The sequence below is a fragment of the Carassius carassius genome, chromosome 26 (assembly GCF_963082965.1).
Source record: "Carassius carassius chromosome 26, fCarCar2.1, whole genome shotgun sequence".
In the NCBI taxonomy this organism is placed as follows: domain Eukaryota; kingdom Metazoa; phylum Chordata; class Actinopteri; order Cypriniformes; family Cyprinidae; genus Carassius; species Carassius carassius.
Window position 1 is genome coordinate 11,041,553 of NC_081780.1, and position 27,334 is coordinate 11,068,886.

General features: G+C 40.2%; 1 protein-coding gene across 7 annotated transcripts in view; it reads right to left on the minus strand.

Annotated features, from left to right (window-relative positions):
- sox5 (SRY-box transcription factor 5) overlaps positions 1-27,334 on the minus strand; it is a 206,863-nt gene that overhangs the window by 24,452 nt on the left and 155,077 nt on the right. For all 7 annotated transcript variants that reach the window (XM_059511177.1, XM_059511175.1, XM_059511179.1 and 4 more), the window contains 3 exons: positions 10,098-10,184; positions 6,727-6,899; positions 5,299-5,367 (listed from right to left, as the gene is read on the minus strand). In XM_059511177.1, the coding sequence (XP_059367160.1) occupies positions 5,299-5,367; positions 6,727-6,899; positions 10,098-10,184 (329 nt within the window). The remainder of the gene's footprint in view (positions 1-5,298; positions 5,368-6,726; positions 6,900-10,097; positions 10,185-27,334) is intronic.

A 27,334-nucleotide genomic window follows, 5' to 3' on the forward strand; every position in this document is an offset into this window, starting at 1 on the left:
CGAAAGGACTGTCCCTGGTGAGTACAATTGAAATTGCGCACACGCTCAAATAAACACGTGCAGACAATCTGCTTTTGCATACATGGATCTACTTCCTGAGTCTCTTTATAAAGTGTCTCGGCTTATTATATACCTGGTTAAACATTGATGGCTGAAAAAGGAAGCTGTCAATGTTGTCTCATGGTCATGAGAGTGTTACTTCATGACAACTGTGGGATGTCATTTTAGGGTAAGTTATCATGGCCCTAATAGAGCACAACAGGTACTGTCGCCAATTCTTTCAGCAGCTTTGGGTCTATAAGTATTTTTCCCATTCATGTCCTCCAATGGGATTTCAACCAAAATATTAAAGTATTAAAAATTATAATCATTACTTTGTGTTAAAATGACTGATTGTATGTAGAAAGTATTTTTTGCAGTAAAGTAACCTGAGCATTTAGGAATGATTACTTGACTACATCAGAATGCTTTACAGAAGTTTGCTGCTAAATTGTTTGGTCCCACTTTATATTAGGTCCTCTTAACTATGTACTTACATCAAAAATAAGTACAATGTACTTGCTGCTATTGAGGTGGGACACGGGTAAGGTTAGGGACAAGTTTGGTTGTATGGGTAGGTTTAAGGGTGGGTTTAGGTGTAAGGGATGGGTCAGCAGTGTAATTATAAATGCAATTAGAGAAAAAAAAGTTACAGATGTATTTACATGCAGGTATTTTTAAACATATAAGTACAATGTAAAAACGTATGTATGCAATAAATGCACTGTATTAAATTATTAATTTAAATGTAAGTTCATAGTAGTTAAGACCACCTTATATAAAGTGGGACCAATTCTTTTCACAGTTCTCCACAGTAAAAATTATTCATCTTAATGTTGGATTCAAGGCAGAGCTTACTTAGCTCACTCAGGATTATGTGTAGTGTAATTTTAGACCAAATTTTTTTCTCAGCTCTTACAGTATGTTTATTTTAATATATAACCTTTAATAGTCAGATATTCTATGGAGAAAAAACACAGTTGGAACCTGATCAAAGTCTAGACCATTAAAGAGTTGCATTGAGGTCACATGACTGATGCTTGATCTCCCTTTTCCATGCCTGATCGCGGCTTCCAGACAAATGTGGCATTTTCGAACCCCACCAAAACAACCACCCTGCTCTTTCCAATTGCAAACGCATGTCCATTTTCTCACTCATGCCCTTCTTTCTTTTTTTCCAAGTATGCCTCCCATTTTTTTTTCCAGCAAACGGTCCTTTTCCGTGAGCCAAGGGCACCTTTGGCTGATTAGCGGCTAATGAAATTGAGTGGCGAGCCTGTGTCTGCACAGCCAGCCTTTTATTAGGCCCCCATTAGGTGTGAGTGCAGGAGGTGCGTCAGCCGCCCGCTGTAGGTGGGCATAACGCAGCGCCCATCTGGTCCTCTGCCTGTGTGTCCTTCCTCAAATAGCTCCCATTAACTGCCAACCACCGGGCTGAGAGAAGCCTTCCCCACACACTCAAACACACCAAGACATGCATACACGGGCACACACCAGGCTGTTATATGCTGCTCAGGGCCAGTCGCTTAGGTAACACACAGTTGTTCTGCACTTAGAGAGGAAGTAGAGGTGGAAATGGACACACACAACACTTTGTATCTGCTAATTTCCCTCCTTTTCGGCTTCCTTGTTGAACATATAGCACTTTGGAGAATTTTCTGTGCATCCTTCTTTTAAGATTTCATTTCCCTCATCATTCTCTCTCTCACTCAATGTCTTGTTGATCCTGTGGTCCGGATCTTTACTTAGAAATATGAGTTGAATGAGTATGTTAGACATGTCTGTCTAGCACACTCTCCACCTTGCTGTTTTCTTTCCAGGAAAACTGAACATACCCACAGTCAGAACATGTACACAGACACACAAATATTCCTTATTTTCTGTCCAAAAGTCAATCTTTTAAGGTCAACTTAGAGACACCACAAAGAAATAGGTTGAACATGCAATTTTGTTATTTAAATATGCTGATAAGTTGATTATCCTGAAAATTGTACATAATAAGGTAATAAAATGCTTATAATAAACAACTGATAGTGCTAATTGTGCAGAAATTACATACTTCATCTTTAGAAACTCTTAAATGCAGCCTGAAATATTCTTAATAATATAAAGTGAGTGCTCATATCAATTGGGATCATGTAATGAGAGACTCCTCCAGCGTCATCCGCAGTGCTGCACAAAGCCCAGTTCACACAACCAGTGCGGCCACTTCATGCAGGAAAAACACCAATTACATTCATTTAGGTGTAATGAGACAAATTAAACAATTACACAGCCAATTGGGTTAGCCGCTCCTATGCACAGGACCTGGTCTAACTCTGATGCGCTAACACTCCTGTTGTCTTTTTTTCTCTTTAACCTTCTTTTTTAACTCTCATTCCGTGGGAAAATGGATTTACAATCTCAAGGAGGCACTGACGCTCAGCAAATGAGTCTGATTGAGTTAGGAAGCGATCATGCTGTGTTTGACATGTATAAGCTACTGCCATGGAAGCTCTTTATTAGGTTAGTTTTCCCGAAATGTAGGTTGACTCTAATATGTGTTTTATAAGCAGCCACCAGTTTGTGTCGCCACCGTGTCTGAAGACTTAAACTATTTAGTTAGCAAAAATATGTGACAACAGTGCTTGTTTCTATAGCCGCGGCTAATGCCGTCGTGCTAAATGGCTGACGTTCGACGTCAAATTAGCCAGCGTAAACAGCTCCTCACGGGAGGTCTGGCTACTTGTGTTGACTGCCATATTGACAGCTGAGGAGCCTCACCTCAGCCCCTGCGCTGAGTAGCAGAAATTTTCTAACACCAGCGCGATACCCTGCAGAGCCGGAGGAGGTGTGCTGAAAGGAGGCTGCTAATGAGAGAAAAGCGAACAGACAGCGGGAAAGTGTTACAGTACAGCGGCGCTCAGGAGGAGGTTGTACCAGTGGGCAGCTCCCAGCCACAGCGCCCACAGGTCTTTCTCGACATTATGCCTCTCGTTAAGCATGGAAATGCATTATATGTATCCTGCATTTCATGCATGTGTGCCTCAAGCTTCTCGGCAGGTGTATTCTTTCATCTAAGAGCCTGTGTTCCTGGTTGGATAACCGTCAGGGGTCCTGCGAGGGACTCGTGAGGGGTCCTGAGTGGAGACACAGCTTTAATAAGAATGAAAGAGTGTGTATGCACGTTACCCCCAAGAGCCAAAAGAAGTGGCCCCACCCTGAGAGGGATATATGTGTTAACTGTGTGTGTATTTCAGGGGAGAAATAACTCTTCAAGGAGTTTAAAATGTGCTACTGGCCCTACAATTCACAGTCAACATGAAATAGCACTATCTATTTGACTTCTTCAATGTGACCCAGTAAAACAGATTATTTGATGAGGACAAGGGTTGGACTGCAGAAAAAAAGAAAAAAGGCCAAAAAGAAAAATGTTGTTTTGAATTACATGTACTGAAGTACTGTTAAAAATAAGACCAGGAACATTTATTAAAAGGTAAATAGGGTCACTTTTTATTTCATGTTGACTTTAAAGCTTATTTTCCTTCTTTTGGCAGTGGAATCTGGCTTTTGACCTCAGTAAAATCTTGTATTAAACTCTAAACATACTCTAAAAGTTCAGGACTGCTATATTTGTCTCTGACACAAGTGTTTGCTCATAGTATGTTAGCGGCTTGTGTGTTACACACAAGTCAAATGTGTTTTTTTAAGGAGGTGATTTAGGGCTAATATATGATTGGTCCATAAGAAGGGGCTCCTCCTCTCGCCCCCCTTCACCGCCTCTGTGTTGACTGTGAGAAACTATTGTTCCACTGGGCTGAATGGAGAAGTGCTTGTTTGGGAAAAGGTTGCAAAGTCATGGGAAAAAGAAGCTTTGTTTCTGTGAGCGACGAGCGGGGCTAGAGAAACCCAAGCGGACGTGTTTTGGGGACTGACGCACACACAGCTGCTACTGACACACATATAAATATGAGCTGATGCGGATTTTGAAATATACCCAGATAAGTCTCAAATACACATGTTCAGGCTAAGCTGTGTAGTATGAACATGCAAACAGAAACGAAAACAGCTGCAACACACACACACACACACACAGTAAGGCACTAAATGAGAATGGCATGGGTCCAACGAACGGGAGTGATCTGTGTGTGACTGTGTGTGTGTGTGTGAATAGTCTCAGTGTGATGTGGCTTCCTGGCCAAAACTGCCGGAGACCCTCTCAAGGCTAAGTCTCATTTTATCAACCAAATTAGACTCATCTCATCTCCTCTTGTACACAAAGCCTTTATTCGCTTCACACCTGCACACACAAAGCAGGCCAGTGTCTCTCTGCCCCATGTATAAATCAGCTGGGACAAGCCCATAAAAAAAAGTGTCTGTTTTTAGTTTTCTACAAGCTCCTTTACCAGCCATTAGGGCATTCCTTACACATTTTTTTTTAAAGATTCATTTAAATCATAGTTTTCATGATTTCCATGGGTAAATACACACCATTTAAAAAAAACGTATTAAGCTGCTTGTCTATAGGAAGTTATCTTTTTAGGCTGCATATGAACCGAAATGGAATCTCATAAGTGATTTAAAGTGTAATTTGCTCTTCAAAGGGAAGGTCAATTCAAGTGTTATACTCAATGCTATACTCCATGTAAAGCTATTTTAAACAGTTAACAAATTATTTTAGAATTATAATAAAGGTAGCTATGACCTTTGAAATGCCATTTAGAATATTCACTTTTAGAAAATTTTATGAATTTATATAAATGTGTTCAAAATCACATCTATGATATTCCAAGTGCATTGAAGAACTGTTTCCTAAAACCATGTACAAATGGATAGGGGGTGGGGTAAACTATTCTTAATTAGACTTTTTCTATTATTATTATTTATACTTTTTGCTTAAGATGTGTTTATATTTTAATCAAAGTTTCTTGAATCTGCCATTTATCCTGAATGAGGTTATCATAATACGGATTGCCTTAAAATTAGAAGTATAGTATTCCATTATAATGTTGCTTTGTCTTTGTTTCTGTAGCTACATTTTGACAGTTCTACAAAAGGACTACGAGTGTGGACTCTGGATACAAGCGCTGATGCTGGTTAATGATTGGTTGAGGGGGGCTGATTGCTGATTGGTGGACAACAACGTTTGATGAAACCCCACGGTCACTGTGACTAAATCACTCACATTGTGACATCTCACAAACATACCTCTTCAAAAGCATAAACGCAAAACATGTATACAATCTACAAGTGGACATGCACATCTATATGTAGATTCACCTGGATCTGTTGCTGCAGGAGGTTGATTTTGTGTTGTTGCTGCAGAAGTTGCTGCTGTTGTCGTGCAATCTGTGGAAAGAACATGTCAAACTGTCAGATATGTCAAACTGTTTTTCATCAAGAGAGGAGATTATTTGTGCTGATAGGGGTCACATGCCTGTATGGTGACGGTAAAATGTGTGTTTGAAGCTCTTGGGTGTGCTTTTGTATTTCATACATATTTACCAAGGAGTGGCACCCAGTCCTGGAGCGTTGTGTATGTGTGTGTGTACAGGGGTGTGTTAGTATATGTGTTAATACTGATCTGTTTTCTTTTGTAAAAACTGAGCTCCCCAGAAGCAACTATACACACAACAAAGCTAAAGCACACTCTTCTGTATACACCTTTAGACTCCTGCCTACATGCTGGAGGGGACCTGAATGTTACACACACACACACACACACACACACTTATAGGGGATTGGAGAGAACAGAAGGTTTCTTTGTGAATATGGTTCAAAGTGGAGAACGTTCGTATGTTATACACCCATACCTCTCCTTCACTCATACTGATAACACTCACTGTTCTGTGTTCTGCTCTATTTAAATGTTCATCACAATAACACTGTGTCCTAATCAGACATGATAGGAAGGAATGGGTCACACCGGTTGATTCATTTACTGTTCATACAACTGCAAACTATATTATTAGTGAGGCTGGCTAGTTTATGGTTTGCTAATTTGGTTTTGTTTGAATATTTTAGCAGGGGTGCTCTAATTAACATGATGACAGTGTCGGAAAAGCCCTGTCAGAAAAGTTTTGTCTTTAAATGTATCCCCTTTAAAGTAACATCAGCCATCAAAAAGCAGTACAATGCTTAAAAAGAGACCAGTTTATGAAAAAAAAAAAAAACTAATTGTAAATTATAGAAACAAGTGCTATCAGGGTCGAGAGAACCACGAACAAGCCTAATATACAGGGCTTCCTTAACCCATTCAGAATAGTACATTTTGAAAATATGAGGCAAGTTTCAAATATCAGATTGATTATTTTCTGTTCTTTCTAACAGTAAAATGCTTTGCAAAGTGACTAAATTACAGCCTATCAGAACACATTTATTGATTAATACACAGCTAAGTGGAGAAGTCTTTTTGCCGATGAGATTTCACTGTGTGTAACACCAAGCATGTCGCATTGTACCTGGTTAGAACTTACAGGTTTATTTAATATCTAGATTTGTGTGTAAAATTCATTTGTTATCAAAAAACTTTCTTCATATATCAACATTATATTAGCCTATCCTGCCCTCCAGATATCTTTTTGGCTTCAGCAATTGAAAAATAACACTAGTTAGGATCAGATGTGAAATAACTGATGAAATGTGCATAACTAAAGATAAAGAAACACAAGGCACATGCACGGCAAAACACGGTGATTAAGTGCTGACCTGGTCCTGTTGCTGTTTCGCTAACTCCATTTGCTGGCGCTGTTTTTCGATCTGTGAAGCGGCCAGTTTCTTCTGCTCCTCATGGGCGGCAAGTAGCTGCTCTCTGAGACTGCTGAGCTGCGTGATCATCCCCATCAGCTGGCGCTCTTTCTCCGCCAGGCTGTCCGGGGTGCCTGCAGGGGTTAAAGGGCACAGGCCAAAGGTCAAAGAACTAGTCAAGGAAGCCTTGTACCCAGATGTGCTCCTCCTGAGATGTGCTATCGCCCTGGTGTTTACCTTGCCGTCGCTACACATTTAGCATGAGCTGACCTCCGACCTGGGCTAAAGCTGAGAACGCTCTGACATACGAGCAACCTCAGAGCAGACGGCAGGAGGGGAAGACTAAATCACTCGACAGGATGTCGTTGCACTGCGGTATTACCCCAGACTACCACCAATCAAACAATGTGTGTGTTTGTGTGTGTGCTAAACCCCTAAAGCGTTCAAATGTCCAAATGAGCACATGTCTGTTAATGAGTTCATGTGTGTGCAATTGTGCTTCTGAGGTCATATATCTGTGTTAAAACAAGCACACAGACACACGTCTGCGCAGCCCCACAATCCCCCATTGTTCTTGGTCTCTACCTTCTGAGGGGCCACATTCCTCACCAGGGAAAAACAGATGATGAAGAAAGCAAGAGAAAGAAGGGAGTCTTAGCAGCTGACCTGACCCTTTGCCCTGGCAGGAAGGTGAAAGTAGGTTCCATTTGTAACCCCTTCACAAACACACACACACACACACACACAACAATGCACAATAAAGGCAACTGTCACAGGCAGCCAGTTGAAAAAATAAACCTGCAGCACCCCTTAACAGCTCCCAGACTGAGCTTTCACAAGAGGGTGTGTATCTCAGCCGGCCCGGGACAAGAGAGGGCCTTGTGTGAAAAGTGACGAGTCTTCCAGAGAAAAGGATCAAAGCTATCTTTCTTTCCCGAGACCCTATTGCTCATACAGGGGATGGGTTAGAATGGATAGATATTTTTCTTTACTTTTTTTTGTATATTTAAATTGAAGTATTTTAAATATTCAAATGTTAAATATTTATTTAAATATTATAAACTTAATTAATATTTATCAATTATGCAACTAATAATGCATTGTTTGACACTGCATTCATGGAGATAAAGTATAATTTCCAGCTACTATTGCAAATAAAACATAATAAATATACGTATATATCTTTGTAAACATACCGTAACATTAAACAACAAATATAAATATTTGATCTAAAAATTAAATAACTAATTTCTTGTTTCCCATCTGGGTCAGCAGAAAAAAAAACTTTATTGTTGTTGTGCCTGGTTAGAACACATCATATAGAAAAATGTCAAATTGTTTAAAAATGTGTCTTGAGATCCCTGCACTCTGTCCAGCTGTTTTTGACCCCAAAACAACCCCCGCCCCCTCATTTCCAGTGAATGTATCTGATCATTGCTGGTCAACCACCATTATTACATAGGGTTTACCAACTAGTCATTCAGACTACTTACCAACTAGTTTATTATTGAAGCGTTTGTAACTTTGCACATCCCTAGCGCAGTCAGTGAGATTCACTCATTAAAATGTGAATGGACCTCTGACACAATATACTCTAGATGCCCTAAGTCTAGAGTTGACAGAAGGTGTTGATACACACACATAAGAAAACACACCAGCCTCATCAATCACAACCGAAGGCTTTTTACTTTGCCTACTGAAAGTTCAGCTTTGGATCAATAAGTGGTTTCCTCTCTCTCTAAACATCCTAAGGCTGCCTTTACTGCCTTGCTTCATGTCACAAACCACAGTAATTAACCAATTTGTAACAATGTAATACCTGTCAAGCAGCTCTCACTGCTAATTAATGACTGGGCTTAAAAGATAAATCCATAAAGCAGCACAGTGCTGTCTTACATGAGGGAGAGAAGGAGAGAAAGAGCTTAGCCCGAGGCTCTTATTGTCCATTACCACTTTTCTTTCAATCTTCTCTTCGCTCATTCTGTTCCTTTTGCCATGTAATCATCTCCTATGTGGTTTACACAGGCTGATCTTTACTGTACAATATATTTAGTCAAATTCATAAAGTACAATGCATCTGTTCAATTAAATGCATAGATCTGGTTCTGAACGCTGATCAATAATGTACTTCAGTTGTGCAAAAAGAAATGATATATTTCTGTATCACCATGTCACTATGCAGCACCCATCCACCCATAAAGGTTGGCATCTATGGTGTAACATGGAATCTTTCTACTGGACAAAAGTTTCTTTATAGTGGAAAATAATTAAAATGTTTTATTTTTTTTTAAACGTAAAATCTTTTACGAACTGTTTAATGAAAGGTTCTTTGGGGAACCCAAAATCAACTTCAACCTTGGTTTAATTTCAGGGAAAATACCTGCTAGTGGCAAAATAGCTTGTAACGAATTTGCTAGGAGCAATATAAGCAGTTTTTGCTAAACTTTCAACATTTCAACAAAACACCCTCTCGCCAAAAACCCATTCCCAAAGGCGTCTCAGCAAAGCAGACAGTGAACATACAAAATGATTCAATGTTTCTGATTGGTTGAACATATGTCAATCATCCCTCTGACTTCTTGTTTGCTATCAGTACATTTTATGTGTAACATTAAAACACCTAACTTAAAAGGACCTATATATTTGTGTGTCCATTTCTGATCTTAAAGGGTATCCACACACAGAGAGGGGACAGTGGCGAGGGCCCTTTCCTACCGCTAGTCATTGGTGGTCATGGCAGGGATGCTCTCTTACTAAAATGTCAACACAGTAGGGTTACCGCACCGACAGCTTGATCAATGGCGCTCCCATTTCTGCTCCAGGAGTGAGAACAAGCTTCATTTGATTAAATATTTCTGAGCCGCTTAATGAAGTACATTTACTCCCAAGTTAGCCTCGCGAACACGCCGCTAGCGTGAGGAAGGTGTATGGAGGCTTGTTAAAGTGACAGTGGAGTGTGTTCTTGCTACGGCTGAGTGACCTAACAGGATGTATCATTAACCGTGCTAACATGAGCGAGGCTGTTGCTTAGCAAGTCATCCCGGCAGATCATTAACCGGGGCCGGCGAAGAGGCTAGCGCTAGGTGGATTAGCATACCTGAGCTCTCAGAGAGCTTGAAGATGTCTTAGGTGACATTTGATATGTACAATTATAGCTGTGATTATTTGAATTTAGAACTGCAAAACCAGATCTTGTGACATAACTGCCAATGGAAACAGCAAATACTTTGGTTTTGTACCACAAAAAAAAAGCCACAAGGGATATATCACCCCTCAAACACAACATGCATACATTCTGAGGTCACATGAAGACACAAAGTCTTTCGTTTTACCTTTGATCTCTCCAAAGTTGCCAGAACCCATGGCCAATATCTTGTCCTTCCAGTCCTTAGACAACAGCCTCTCAATACTGGGGGCCTCTGGAGGGGAGACAGAGAGAGAGAGAGAGAGAGAGAGAGAGAGAGAGAGAGAGAGAATTACCACAGGCAGGCAACATCACAATATAGCTCATTTAAAGTCCATTTGCTGTAATAAAGGCCTGTCTCTCTAATGGCACCAACAGGAGGAAGAGAGGATGGAGAGAGAGAGAGAAGGAAAGAGAAAGACAGACAGAGAGAGAGAGAGAGAGAGAGAGAGAGAGTTGAGCGGCTTCCTCACCTGCTGTTAGCCAATCATTAGCCCTATGCTTCAGCTAACACAAAGAGGCTCTTAATGCACTGGGTACAATGGACACATTATCGAGGCTGTGTGTTTTGTTTTTCTAATACACCCCGTAGACCCGCTAACCCCTCCACCCCACACGCTAATTACTAACCTGCCAAGGACGGACGTCTCAAACAAGAGAGAGAGAGGAAAATTACAACAACTCTCAACACCACCCTCAGTATTCCTTTCTAACACACACACACCAGCATCACCAACACAACAATTAACTGTGATATGAAACAAAAATGAGAGGAAGAGGGGGACACAAAGAGTGAAAGAGGTGTGTATTTGTGGTAAATGACAGCGGTCAGTATCTTAGCAGGTTGAGAAATGACACACATACACCTTTAAATTCAGTTGTGATATCCTTTTCCTTTATGTTTCATTTTTATACTTTTTGTCATTCTACATCCTGTTACTCAAATAGCACAGCATAACACTTGCAATGGCAAGGTCATGGGTTCCATTCATTTTATTTTAGGTGATAAAGGTGTTGAAAAACATCTCTAAAAATCATTAAACCCTTTGGAATATTAAAATTGACATCTCCAAATGCAAAAATACATACAAACAAACTTTACATTCAGTTACAATTTTATTTGACAATGTTTTATTTTATTTTTGTTTGCTATTCTTCTATCCTGTAGCTTAAATAGTAAAGAATGATGCTTGCAACAGCAATGTCAGTTCTACAGTATATATCTTTATATGACAGACTGTATGTTGAAAACATCTTTCTCTCATTTACCTTATGTATTCGGGCATATTTAAATCTTAATCACTAAACACTTCCGAATATGGAAATTCACATTTTCACACAATTCACACAAAAACTTTAAATACACAGATGCATGAACTCTACATTCAGTTATGATTTCCTTTTCCTTTTCTTTTCCATTTCCCGTCTTCATTCTTTTGTTTATTCATTCTGTACCTCTAATAGTAAAGCATGATGTCTGCAATTTGGTCAAAGGTTTGATACCATATGATTTTATGTGATAAATCATGTCTTTAAAAACATCTCGTCTGTATCTTAATCACTAAAGCCTTCAGAATATGAAAATGCACATCTTCCAAAGCAAACACACACACACACACACACACACACACACACACACACACACACACACACACACACACACACACACACACACACACACACACACACACACACACACACACACACTTAAACACTTAAACACTTCTCCACCAAAGTAAAAACACCAGGTGGCACCATTACCAATTCTGCTGGAGTTAAAACACTGAGCACTAACCTGTGTCTTTGCGACTGATAGACTGCACAGGCCCCAGGTGGGCGGCACACACTTACACTCAAAGACTTGCCAAATAGAAGAAGACTTGCCAAATATTTAATGTCTGATTAGTGGTCAGACTTCCTCAGTGGCATGTCTGCAATTTAAAGTTTAGCGCATTCTTGTCACTTGAGTATTTCTGAATATCCTCTTCGTTCCTGGTCTCGCCTTTGGACTTCAAAGTTTGACAGTTTCAGGCCTGTAAAAGACACAGCCTTTGGTTTATGGACACACTCCCTCACCGTTCAGCCAATCACCTTCACTGCTGCTGTTTCTACTGACAGCTGTCTCACTGTCACCCCAACAGGTGTTATTAGCCCTCGGCTCTCTCTCTCGCTCTCTTTCCTCTATTCTGGCATCTGTGCGTAACAATGACAGAGGCTTTTAAGCCCGAGAGCTTTGACAAACGAAAGGTTTCAACAAATGGCCACTCTGTCTATCCCCCCTGCCTGCTCTCTCTCTCTTTCTGTCTCAGTATGTCACTTTCTCCCTCTCTCTCTTACCACAGCACTGTAATGGTTATTTTTATTTATTAACATGGCCGCTATTGTCCCTGCTGACAGCTCCTTCACTTTAACTATTAATAAAAATAGAAAGCCCTTTTTTATGTGACAGCCCGCAGCGGGGATCTGCGCAATCGTTTACTGCAAAATGGACAGAGGAGGAAGCAGATATGCTGATGTATCTGTCTTTCATGGCAGCTCCCCTGTCTTGATCTCGTTCTTCGTACTCTATTATGGTTTGGGAAGAAAAGGACTGTTGCGGTGCCCTTTGATAGAAGCACCTCTCACTTCAGCCTGTGATGTTGCTTTTAGTTTTTTCAATATGAAATATGACGCTTCAACATATGCTGAAATTATAAAATGCTAGAACCTGCTACTTTATTTCACGTCAGTATACTGATAATAAAGACTTGTATTTGAATGTAGTGTACTGAAAATCACAAATAAGATCTCTTTTAGTTTGTCAGTTGTATATTATAGATAGCAATGAAATGGAATGGATTGATGCTTTGAATTAACTGAAAATGTATCTAAAAAAAACAAAACAAATACTCCATTAATCTCACAAATGTCTCCTTTGAAGTTTCAGGAGTGTCACATTATGCTCAGAATTCATTACATAAATGAAACCCATCTGATAACTGAACTAGCAAACTTCTAGCTATAAAATGTTCTATAAAGATAAAAGATAAACATATTAACTGCAGGTTTAAATCTAATATGTGCTATGTGAATATGTTATCGCCATTAAAAATATGTGCATAATAGAGAGAGAGCGAGAGAGAAAGAAAGAAGTAAAAGAGGGCAGAAACTTTGGGACTGCTTCCATTAGTATATTCCCAATACAGCAGCACAGCTTGTATGCATTAGTGTAAAGGGGTCTTGTTTGTGGTAGCTGGGTGGGACCCTGCGTATGCGCCCTAAGAGGTGGGGAGCACATTTTTGGTGGGACCAGTACTGCCTGAGGGGTACAACGGAAAGAGAACAGTGACTGACTCTTGGAAAAACTCACAGCATGGGTGTGTATGAGATCAGGAGTGCCAAGATGTATTTAAATTAGGCATAACATGATTGAATGAGAATGTTTCCTTGTAATGCCTGAAATCTAAAATATTGTTCCTAAGCAGCCTTAAAAAAAAACAACAACAAATAGTGAACGAGATATAGGTGACAGTGGTTAGAAAAAAAAGCAAATAAAATATGAATAATAGCATCAATAAAATATTTGTAATTTTTATAAGAAAGGAGTGATTCATATTTAAAACAATATTTTTTATTGTCCCTGGACCCAATTTTGGAAACCCCTGGCCCAGTCAGCCATCCTGATCCATCCAACCATCCTCATAGTCATATGTCTCTGGTTGTGTCTAGAACAGGATGTTCGGCAGACATATGACAAACAAGCACGTCAGTCGCACACACCCATCTGTACACTGAATATGAGATCACAAACTCACCAACCACCACACCAGCCATGCCAGCATGGGAGAGGAGAAGTTAATCTGACAATAATAGGTGAATTATGGGGCATTATTAAAGTTAATTGGCTCCAGGGGACTCCAGCAGCTGGGCAGAACCATAGCCAAGATGTCCGGCCACCTGGCCTAAAAGTGTGGAAGAACCGCTCAAGATGTGCCACCACTGAGCACACTTTCATTCTTCACACACCATGGTCCAACTTAGGGCGGCCCGGGCTCTGTACTTCACAAACAGTTTCATCACTCACTCACTGTTTCTCTATGCCTTGCCGTTGTGATGCTATTTTTTGCCCAAAACACTCTGACTCAGCCCGGCCAACTCCATTTTTCCAATTATCTCATATTTGCAAAGCCAATGAGATGTTTTGTTCGGAAAAGAAAGAGGGGGTGGGGGGTTGGTTTTGGAGGAGTAGAGAAAAGTGGGGAGATGGAGGGGGAATGAGACAAGGAGAGCCAGGCCCACGGTGGACAACAAAAGGGCCAGTGTCCCAGCGCCAGCTTCACGCGGGTGGGGAGGGCTCACAGGAAAGGCCCTGGCTCGGGCCTGGCCCAGCATGCAGCGCCAGAACAGGCTCCACATTGACTGCTCTTGGCAGAAAGCAACACGCTGCTGCAGCTCCCAGTCGCCACAGAGGTCAGGATTGAATAACCAATTATACAAGCACCCAGCTAGTTTATCTAAGGTTGGACAGAAAGGATCGTCACACACTTTGAGTTCAGCACCATATATATGTCCAACACGAGAGACGCACACACAGGCATCCAGCTGCGCTTAGATCTTTCAGAGGAGTGAATACAAACACCCACAGATGGGTTTCAGTTATGAAACTAGTAATTAATTACTGCCTTTGTGACTAAAACACTATAATCAATTAATGCAGTGCAGATCAGTAGTCATTTAGAGTGTCATGCTTAAAAAAAAAGTCATGAGATTTTAAAAAGTGAATGGCAGAAGTTCGATTCAGAAACAAACATGCTCTGCAAACTCTGGACCTGAATTCCCCTGTCAAATGAAAAAATGATTATAATCACCCTTGATGATCAATTTATTTACGGCTGTTATTTGCCCAGAGACCGTGTTGAAAATTCTTTCTAAAGCACGTTCAAACATCGGCTGTCGCTCGTGTTTTCTCCCGGCGCAGCAGACACTGCGAGACTGTGAGTTTAGAAATGCACTGGGCAAGAAGAAGAAGAAGAAAAAAAAAAAAACATCGGACCAAATCTCTCATCAAAAGCCGCCATTCAAGCTAAAAGTCCCAATTATGTGTGCTGATGGAGGAAATGGCAACGCTTAGCAACACTCTGTACAAACATTCACACACACACACACACACACACACACGGAGAATGTCTTCTTTCTTCTTTTTGCTCAAAAAACATTCCTGTCTCAGAGAGGTGACACAAACAGAAAGAAAAAAAGAGAAACATGGAGGGACAGAGCACGATGGAGTGAGATAAGGTGAGATTTTGTGCAAAGTCAAAACGTGTAAAGCGTGTGGAGTCAGCGGAAAGAGCAAAGCTGAAGCTAAAGGTCAGGATGTTAAACACCCTTTACATTCAAAGCAGTCACCAGGGCAACAGGGACAATTTTCTTTATATATATATATATATATATATATATATCTGCACCTGGCAGTAAAAAAAAAAGATTTTGACATCGAACTATGTATAGTTAGTCCTCGTTTGAATTGGTCACAGTCAAAACATCAGAGCTTATATTGTAAATTGTTTGCAAAACCATTTGTACAGTGCATAAACTGAATGAGCATAAAAATAGTTTTATGAACAATCTACAGAAATTTGTCATTGAATGTTTTATTGAATTTGATAGAATGTTTGTGAAAAGCCTGAGTGAGAAATACATTTACAGTGTATTCCTCAGTGTGATACAAACGAAGTCCCACGAGTGCCGCAAAGTGTGCTCTTCAGCTCTAGTCCTCACTTAGACGGCGATAAATCAATTTCCCGTAAATTAATAGAAAAGAATTCCCAACTAAAGTTGCAGGGTGAGATTTACAAATTGAAAAAGTCGTTTATCTCTGACGGAATTGTGCCCTTCACATATCTGCAATCCTTCTCTGACAGATGGTGTTGTGGGTGCTTATGTCCAATTTGATTTGAACCAAAACTCCCGCCAAATTTATTCTGGCACCTCTCGCGTGGTGCCAAATTTACACTGCCAGATTGAAATAACTGCGTGGAGGGCATGACATTGTGAAGAAGAATGTGAGCAAAACCATCACGACGTGTGAGAAAGTCTGAGAAAATTAAGACGTTCTCTGAGGACGTCCAAGACTTCAAATCTGGCTGCCGTACATCTGAGTATCAGCCACGCTACTGATACGCACACACACAAGCATGCACAGATATATGCCATTGTACATACATGTAGAAATTAATTAACATACAGTGATAAAATAAGCCTCTTTATATTCCATATGCGGAGAGCCTGGCTGTTGTTTGTTTTTAAATAGCAGGCTAAGTGAATTAGTCTGAACATGATAACATCTCAAAACACGTAAAAGCTAAAAGAAAATAATGAAATATGATGTTTGCAGACACTTTGGTCTGAAAAATAGTATGCAACTGTGGAATTAAAATTTCCCCCACAAAAATATCTTGTGTTCAACTGAAGAAAGACAAAGCGATACACAATTGAAATAACATGAAGGTGTTATTCCATTATTAGCAGATCATCTGCTAAATTTCTTGTGCTGCGGTGTCAGAAGAAAGGGTTAAGCTGGGCTCAGGGCTCCCCTCTCCACCAAGCACACACATTTCTCTTGTCAAAGGCATCCTGTTAAAGTAGGCCAGGGCATATTTGTGCTTCCTCCGTGTGCTCTATAATGGAAAATGACACTTTCAATCTGTCTCGTGGCAATAACCCCTCTTCAGTGCGTCTCGCGCGCAGCCCAGTCAGCAGAGAGCTGTCATAGCCCCGGGGCCCTGCCGCCACCTGCTTTCATTACATCACTTTAAAATGACAACAAAAGAATACAACGTGTTCGTCCGAATCTCTGATGCATTAACTGCGGGACAGCATGAACAAAAAAATAAAAAAAAGCTTTGGACTGAGGCAACAGACACACATACGGTTGCAAACACTTGCTCTTACAAAGTCAACATCACACAGACTGAAACGTATTGACACGCACAGTTGAAAATAAATAAATAAGTAACCAAATAAATATATAAAATCTGTCAAAGCGCACGGCAGAGGCCGCGGTGTCTGTTAAAATCACAATTGCTGTATGTCACGTTGAAGTGTACTGTGGCTTTCAGAAAGCAGCTGTCACAGGCCTGTCATACACACAGACAGACTATGCTGACATGATAATGCTGCTTTGCATTTTGAGGCAAATAAAACATACACACCCACACACACACACACAAGTCAGACCCACTCAGAAGTCTCCATGTTAACCTCTTGTCATAACAATCTGCCCCTGGCAGATGAAAACAGTTATTACCCATATTACAATTCACTTCCTCTGTCTTCACATTGTTTTTCCATTTCTGAATTTGTGAAGTATTCACAAACAGCCTTTATTTCTGACGAGGCACAGACACATATTTATCAATAAACAAAATGGCTTCGAAAAATGGATCCGACTTGTGCAAACAGGAAGTAGGGAATCTAAAGGCATGCTCTCCCCCCAACACACTCCGGATTTACACTGAATTTAATCGTTGCTGTTGTCTCTGTGTGCCTGGGGCAGTTAAAAAGCTCTCGCTGTAAGAATGGCCAGCATTGTGTGGGCTCCATTGCTCCCAGATACTGGTAGCCATGTGAGAGCCATTAGGTGATTGTTAACAGCTCCTAAGAAGCTGCCCATGCCCGGCCAAAGCCAGTCAGACCCCTGCACCCACCACCCAGCACATGCTTCTTTCTCTTCATCTGCACGACAATAAATTCACATGCTTTAAGGTTAAAACTTTGATTGCTTGATAAGGTTGGTCATGGGAATATTGCCCCACTTATAAGCTATATTTCCATTGGTTAGTCACCAGCTGGAGTACGGGACAGCACAAAGCGGTCTGTTTCATCTTAATTCGTCTATTTAAACACATACTGTGCTGGACTGTACAGTACACTCGAAATAATGTTAACATATTAAATGCACTGGAACGAGGCACTTTAGAGGCCCTCAAATATAGTTACAAATATGCACACTATCCCATCTGTTAGAAGAACTCAGATGTACCCACTAGTGTTCAAACAGAAATACATTTCAACACAGAAATTCTTAACACAGAATTGTTTTCTGTGTTAAACATATGTATATATGTAAAATTTTGTAGAACAATTAAAAGCATTAGCTTTTGAAATAATCAAAATAATTAAAAGCACAACTATTAGAGTTGAAATACTTTTAATCATCAATGATGCATTAAATTGATAAAAATGACTAAATAAAATTAAAAAAGCATCATGGTTTACACAAAAATATTAAACAGCACAACTACTTTCAACAATGATTATTATAATAAATGTGTTTTGAGCATCAAATCTTAATCATAATCAAATTAAAAAAAATCACAATATTACTGTGAGCATTTAAAGAGACTTAGTGTTAGTATATATGTATTTAACTTGTATTCACAGTAATATATTTTTAATATTCCAAACTAACCATTAGATAACAGACTGTGTATTCCTCAAACTGTTTAAGCCTGTTTTTTTTTTTTGTTTTTTTTTGGAGAGGGGAATATTACAGATTGCTAAATATCCAGTATAATATAAGTTACAAAAGCAACAGTCATGGAAATGCTTGAGCATTACTGATGGGCCCGTCGGGAGACACAAGACAAAAAAGGTTGAGAAAGACTACTGAATGCACAAAAAAGAACTATGGAGAGGTTCATCTGTGCAGAAACAACAGAGGAGTGGGGGCTAAATCCACAGCTTTACTCTGTTCTCTTGCTGCTGTGTGCACACTGGGGTCCAAAGTCCCGAAACGTCACAAGCCTGTAAGCAAATATACCAAACACATGACAAACTATACATTCTATTGTGCAAGAGCACTTATTTGTGCTCTCTGTTCCATGTATTTTATCTCTTTCTCTCTCAAAGGTGAGAACAGCCTTACGAGGAGATTAGCACGTGGCCCAGCCCTCTGAAAGAGAATTCATCACTTAAAACGCTGAAAAGCTGGCACACTTAGGTTGGAGCACTGGCCCTAAATGAAGCTAATGAATCCTACATTTCCTCACAAACCTGAACTTTTTTTGTAATGCACGAAAAAGAGAAGGCAGGGCAAAACTAAACAGCCCAAGTTTCAGAACGCTCCCTCGATAAACCATTTATCATGCACCAGTAATTAACCCGCTGCGTTTTTCTGTGCTCTTGGCATTAAAAACAAGTAAACAGATATTTAAATGTGTGAGAAATATTTGCCAGAATGTGTAACCTGTATCTAACTGAGGGGTATGTGAATCCGGATGAAAGAAAAGGAGGTTGAAAAAGATCCAAACGACAGGAGCAACACTCTCTGAAACAGCACCTCTGAGAAAAAGGAGGGCGAGAAGACGAAAAGATGTTAAGATGGGACAGGAAGAGGAGCATTAGCATTCAGATGACAATAATTATTATATATATATATATATATATATATGCATATATAAATTTAAATGTGTTTTTGCACACGGGTGCAAATCAGCAATACTATTTGAAATAATCAAGGTCATCTGATATGTAATAATGCACACTATGAGGGTTTATGGCTAGATAATAACCTCATCAGGCTATCTAACCTGTGTTACAAAGCTCAATGTGAACACTGCTTCCAAAGCATAAATCAGTTCTTTATATTATAAAGAATGTTTTAACATTCAATATAATTTGACTTTTAACTATGCTGATGTGCCGAGGTTTCCTTTGTGTGAATGCGTCTGGATATGTACGTGCGTGCGTAGAACACTTTGTGGCCATGACAATGGGCCAGGGAACAGACGGTGAGAGTGTGTGTATGTCATCGGCGACTGCCATAGACTGGCGGAGTGTGTCAGATCCAGCCTAAAATGACTAGCAGCTGGGGGTGACAGTTGTTTTAACAGCTGAGCTGACAGGATTAATTCAAATGCACTGAAATCAAAAAGTGGAGAACACCTGTTCAGTCTTCCAGCGGTCCCCACGTCCAGGCAGGGGATCAGGCTCGGGCGTACAGCCAGGCTAGAGCTCGCTCTCCCAAAAAAGTGAGCTGGGTGCTCTGCTACCATGGGACAGGAGAAGGGGCGGAGGGAGGGATCAAATGTTTTTTTTTTTAAATATAGTGGCGGAATCGGAAAGAGTCCAAAAGCAAAGCAAGGCAGAAAGAGAGAAACACATGAAGGGAAAGAGGGAGGATTGGGATCCGCCTTGCTTGTTTCTGAACATCTGTCTTAAATAAAGGGCCTATTTTCTGGCAGGCCGAAGGGTGCTGACCTAGGGCCGCTCAGCAGAGACAGATTGCTTCATTTTAAAGTGCGCTGCCTGACCGCAGGACAGCTGGGGTTAATTCTGAGCTTCCCTCTAGTGTTCAAAGACCCCCTACCAGAGCTTCATTCAGTCACTGGTGTCCACTAACGGTCTCAGTCCCATACGCTCAAAACCAGGAAGTGGAGGGCTACAGTATGTGATGGAGAGTCAATAAATGAGTGTATGTTGTGTTTACGATACCCAAGGGAAAGTCTTAGCTGGTCTTCACATTAAATTCAACATGAAATGAAAACTCTTTGTGAACAATTCATCTGTGCATTTTCAAATGTTTATTTAATCGAAATGTCATAACTCAGTATTTCGGACAATCTATTTAATATCCTTAAACCCAGCTTGTTTCTTAGAGTCAACTGTAAACTAACACTCAGATCTGCCTCCATTCAATCAACAACTGACGAATAGAGCCAAGTCCCTGCTCTACATATCTTCACATCACAATACAGGCAAAAAGATCTGTGACTTTAAGGGACGAAACAGTCTACTGAAGCATGTATGAAATGTATTACAATTTATAATACAGTGTAAGTTTATGCGTAGCATTGCCACAATGGGCACAATAGCAAGAATTAGCAAGGTAAACTCTGGCAGAGCAATAGAATAATAGAATTTTGAATTGGGGGGAACAATGTTGAAAAAGCTACTAAATCCTAACCCTAACCTAAACCTTTAACCTTAGTATGGCATTGGCAACGCATCCTGATTTATAGCTTTACTGTTTCCATTCATGGTACTTCAGAAGTCTAAACTTTTCTTAATAGTTTTCCAAATAATTGAATTGACCAAAAGAAACTGGCATGTAAGTGTACACTTGCAGTGCATTAAATTCAAACTTCAACTACAAAACGTCCAGACAGACTGACTTCTGTGTGTTTACCTTTGCCGAAGACTTTTGTGCGAGTGTGTGCGCAGCTTCTGACATTTGGCCTGTGCACATCCACTGTTTGTACTAATCTGCTCCAACCCAAGCAAATACACCTAAATCTGCTTTGTAATTTACTTTACATATCCCTTTTTAACCCTGCTGAGGCTCAAGCGAGTGCATGCATGTGTTAGAAAAGGAGAGAATGGATTTAGATTTAGATTTACAAGGGCGTGTAATGGATATGAAGAAGAGATTTGCGAGCTGATGCTAGCCATGTGAAACGCCACATAAAAATAACCAAAACCACTGACCCGCAATTACCCACAATGCAACAGCACGCCAAAACCGAGTGGTTCAACCATATGCATATGCCTGCTATTGCCATATTTCCTCTTGCCTCGATTCCCTTTAAGGAAATCACACGCACAGTGCTTCAAAAAGTCACCAGGAAAAAAAAAAGTGCTGTGATGGACTCTCACGCATAGGAGATTCAGAAAGCTCTTTATCCACTAAAGCATGATCAAAGAGAGGGGAGAGTGATATTTTATAGAGCTCACTCAGTTTTTAAAAGTTGTGATGAATATTCATGGGATATTGTATTCCATTATTTAGCATTAGCTTCGAAAATGCCAACACACACAAAATAAAATTAGCATGTTAATAGATATGGGTGTGCTCTGCAAATTAGCATAAGAATCACGCAACTGTTCAACGTCTGAGCGCTTCATAGGTTTAACAACTAAACAAACGGTGAAGAGCTCACTTTATTTGCTTCAACTGATTATTTTTTCAGAAAGCTGCCTCTCAGTAGCAATTGCGTGTCTGTTAGCATACACAGAAGTTCTTAGATGTCTCACGAAATCAGTCATCATCTACACATCTCCATAAGTAATATTCATATTATGCAATTCACAGGCACATCATTAAATCTAGCCAGGCAAACGGAGCTGCTAATATATGGATTCCTCATGTTCAGACCCTGTATTCAACCATCACGGCTCAGGAGCATTTCCAATTCATGCACGTCAATGACGGCTGTGTGCAACTGTCCAAGTCTTGAGCCACAATGGTGTGGCTATGGAACAGTCAGCTCTATAATGGCCCGGCTATGGAGCCACAGTCTAATTCATGAACCTCCGGCTTTTGTGCCTTTCCTAATGCCACACCAGGAGGTCAATAACAAAACTTTAGACACACAATCACAATCGCACACACATAAGTAATGCACAAAGACGTCCATCTCCAAGTCTCTAATCCGAAGCCCACACTTAAAGTAAAAAGAGACCACAGCGCTGTTATGCCAAAAGCTCTAAATGTGTGTGTGTGTCCTCAGACAGCTTTTCCCATCCAGTAAGCGGCATTCAGCTCTAATATCACCCATCCAGTGAGAAGGCTCATCCCTATTGATTGTCTTGTGCAAGGCAGCAGAAGAATACAAACTGAAAGGCAGACCCAAACAATTCAATACAACTGACTTGAATGTGCCTTTCATATGCTGGAACAATGGCACACTCACAATAGGACCCCGTTAACTCTCATGTCTTCAGCTGTTTTGCCAACCTCAAAGGAAAGTACACTGACTTGGATTCAGCCGGAGACAAATAAACAGGCATGCAATCGTCTACTCGGAAAAAAGGAGACTTCTTGTGCTTTTCCCAGTAAAGACTGACGGAGCTACTGAGAAAAATCTCTATAGCGTGATAATGGCTGCGAGTTAGAATAGATGGTGTTTTGTTGTGCTAGATTTGGTAAACAGAGTTAGAAGCAAAACTTCATTCAGAAGGCGCCTGTTTGTCTTTTTTTTTTTTAAACATAACTATCCAGAGGAACTTTTAAGTGAGAGCTCAAGAGACTTATTAATATCAGCTTTGACTGAAGAAACTTTAGCAGACAAAACTATGAGACAATCACCGACACACAGTACAGTAAGAATACAGAGGTGTAAAGTAAATGTGAACAGCATTGTGAAATAATTTGGTTTTGGCAGAATTTGATGAGAATTATGAAATCTCATTTTGGTATAATGGCAAATCTGAACATAGATTCAGAAGACACTCAGTTGAGATATAATTTGTAATTATTCATTCTTATAGTTAGTTTTAAAGTGGCTGTCACAATTTTGCACTTTTCAGGCAATAATATTAAAAAAAAATAGAGCTAAAGAAAGAATTGAGAGGAAAACAACTTTCTTTCCTAGATTTATACTGATTTATTAGCTGCTACATTTCTCCAGGTTTCACCTCTGAGATCAATATCTCTTTCATAACCTCTACGGATCCACATTTTGTTTTGTGTTGCTCTCCATTCTCTCTTATTCTGTCCTCGGTCTCTAACTAAACCCTTGTTTTTCAGAGCACGAGGGAAAGATAATGACAAACAACTCCAGTGAAAAGCTTCCTCCTAATGTTAATTTATACATCTAACTAATTACTACCAAATGCTAGAAATTGCATATGGAAGTTGTTCTCTCTCCCACGCTCTGCCTCTTCGTTCACAGACGCTCTCAGCGCTCATAGCATGCCCTCCTCGCACTCTGTGTGCCTGAATTTGTCTCTGTACAGCTGCATATAGAAGTCCTTTGGTAGTTTTTTTTATTTCGATCTGTTCGTTCTTACTTGATACAACATCCTAAAAAAAACTGCTGAAGAACCTAACTTTGTATAACTGTGTTTGTGTGCTGTGTCCAAGCACATGCATGTGTTTGGGGTCAGTTATATTATGTGTGTGTGTGTGTGTGTGTGTGTGTGTGTGAAAGCACTCAGCAGCAGCAGCAGCAGACATATAGCAGATTAGCAGACCCTGGGGAGATCTAGACAGAGATCCACTGCTGAACTGCTTCAGAGCTCTTCTACCCCTTTCGTCTTCATGGAAGAGTGTATCCGCCCTTCTTATTCTCTCTCATTGAGGGGTATGGATGTGTGAGCCCTCGGCTAACAATGACAGGGCCTAAGTGCTGTCTTATAAAATGCCCAAGTGCCTCCGAACACCCCCCTCATGCATGTCTTACAAAAGATGTACACTCTGTGTGACTGTGTGTGCGTGCAGCTTTGCTCTGATCTTAAAACACCATTCGACGTGCCCTACAGTTCAGTGTCATACTATAAAACAGTGCAGTCGCACAACTTATGGTCCACTGTGCATTAAAAGCCACCTCCAGTCTGACCCCAGACCGACGGAGGCAGCGTAAGATAATAAAGGCATCCGGGCGGCAGCTGACCCCAGGACGGGCTTTGAAGCCGGAGCATCCCACAGAGAGAGAAGCAAGGAGAAGGACTCAATTAGTCAAGTCTAAATTGAACCATCAATCTCGGCTCACTCCACGGCCATCCGGTGTGAGGGGGCCAACACTCGTAAACAAGACCAAGCTGTTACTTCAAGAGGGCTGAGCGGCATCTAACAGCATCTGAGGTGGAGAACTTTAAAGGCAACTTAAGGGTAAAAAAGATGAACGTAAATCTCTCTATCCATCTATCCATCTATCCATCTATCTATCTATCTATCTATCTATCTATCTATCTATCTATCTATCTATCTATCTATCTATCTATTATGAAATAGCTCAGTTCTAAGTAAAATGAAAAACACTATATATAATTAGCATGGTATATTAGATAATTATATAAAATAAGTATATAAAATATACTAATATATATATATATATATATATATATATATATATATATATATATATTCTTATTCGTATTTTTTGGAATATTTTACATAGTTATTTTACATGGTTTTTAATTGTTTTTAATAGTTTTAATTTAATTTTAATTTAATTACATTAAAAAATTTTTATTACAGTAGAGATGGACAGATAAATATTGGGTAAGGAAAAAAAGAACATTTTATATTTATTTAATTACCACACACACATACACAAATACATAAAGCAAAATGCAAAAGTTTCACAGTCTATAAAAAAAAAAAATTATGACTGGAAATTTTTCTTAATTTACCCGTCATTGGCTGGTAGGGCAAAAATAACTTTATGGACTCTGAATGAGAGTTAGTGATGAGAGGAGTGATCTGTTTTGTGTGTAAAAACACACAGGGTGGGGAGACTCGAAGAGAGGCACAGAAGGTGAATGAGACCATTGTCTGTAAAGGGCTGTGTGACATACTCAGTTTGAGAGCTCTCTCTCTCTCTCTCTCTCTCTCTCTCTCTCACTCTCTCTCACTCTCTCTGTGTGTGTGTGTGTGTGTGTGTGTGAAAGGTTCAGTGCTCAGGGAACCAAAGCTTGGCCCTGACCATGAATCAAGCTCAGCCCAGCTCCAAGGCTGACAAACTTATACACTCGCGTGTACACACACACACACACACACACACACACACACACACACACACACACACACACACACGGACACTCAGGAGACCCTGAACATCTGTGCCCCACATAACACAGACTGCCAAGTACTAGTGAGGACTACATCTCCTCCACAGAGAGCCGAGGGGAGGAGGAGTGTGATCATACCATCAAAGAAGAAGGCTTCTCAAAGATTTGGAGTAGTTCATGATGAGGATGAAGTTCATTTGCAGTAAAGCTGTCTGATTGCAGTCAGTCTTTAAGAGTGTGCTTGTGTGTGGATGGACAAAGCACAGGAAGTGCTCTCTCTCACTTTCTCTCTCTGTGTGTGTGTGTGTGTTTGCTGTCCAGACTCCTGCGAGAGACACTGTGCTCCCTCTGAACCCCTGACAGCCCTCCTCCCCTCTTTCCATTACTAAAGCTAATAACACACACACTCCAGCATGCTGCTGCCTGACACACCACACCACACACATAGCCTACTGTAATTTTTTGTTTGTAAATTTAGCATAAACATTGTGTAAAGCAACAACAAAAAGAGAACAAAGCACCTGAATGGTTGTAGTTAGAAGTCAATACTGCATTTTATGTATGTGTGTGTGTGTTTGTGTGTGTGTGTGTGTGTGTGTGTATGTGTGTATATATATATATATATATATATATATATATATATATATGTATATATATGTGTGTGTGTGTGTGTCTGTGTAAAGAAGATGGAAGTATTATTATCTAAATAAAGATTTTAAAGTTACAAAAGAGTGCTGAATGTTTTTTTATTAAATATTTTAAATTAATGTTAAATGATTTTTTTCAATTAATTTAAATGCCAAACTGAGTTCATCTTATATGCTATATATTATCGATAATGTTGTAATGATCATAAATTATAGATTAATATTTCTTACTGTAGTTGTCAAATATTATTATATAATGCCACCCCATAGGTATTAAGCATTCATTTCGGTCGACCAACTGTTTTCCCACCTGCAATGCAAAAAAGTGTTTGCGCAGTAACATGTTCATGCGGAAACTGTGTCTAGATGTGCTGTATCATTGATGCCGGTCGATCAGGGACAGACTCGGACGCTCGTTTGTAAAGACCAAATGCTCTGCTCTTGGTCAAACATTCGCACACACATTCTTGCCTGACCCAGTGTAAGTTTGGCTGGTATCTGGTCATAACAAACGATTCAGCTCGGGCTGTTTATCTGAGGGGAAGTGGAGCAGCGAGGGGGGACAGGTGAGCAAATGGCTCTCTAACACGCTGACTAACACACTCCCAATTTCACACGGGCAGCGAGACGCATACGGCCCCCTCTCGCTTTTCTCTTACTGTTTTCTGACCCATTTCCTTTCCTCCCTCCCTTTCTACTTTCCCTTCACAAGCCAGAGCTACGTTTCCAGCACGTGAGTGACTTTCGATGAATGTGCGAGTACATGTGAGCGTGTGATTGATCCGGCTAGAAGCAGCGTGTGAAAAAGAGAGGGAGGGCGGGAAGAGAGACACAGAGAAAGGGAACGGTAATAATACGGCCCTTTCATAATGATTAAAGCATTCATTAATTTTTCATCATAACCTGCCGTTTGCAGCTAATGGTCTTTGTGAAGTACACAAGCAAACAATGGACAGGCGAGTTGAAAAGGGATTTTTATCAAGCTATGAGAGCCCTGGCTCAATGCACTGCCCACCTCCCCCTCTTCATTTCTCTCTTCTCTCTTTTCTTTTCTGCTTCTTTTTCTCTGTGTCTGTGCTTCTTGAGGGACCGGGGCTTCTTTTGTTTGCACATTTTATTTGAACAGAAAGTAGAGAGATAATGCGCTACTGTAGTCTCTTGCTAATGGACTAGCTTGCTTTCTTGTTCTCAAGAGTTCTGTAAGTATCTTATATATGCAGTCTTGCATTTTTCCTGGCTTCCTGTA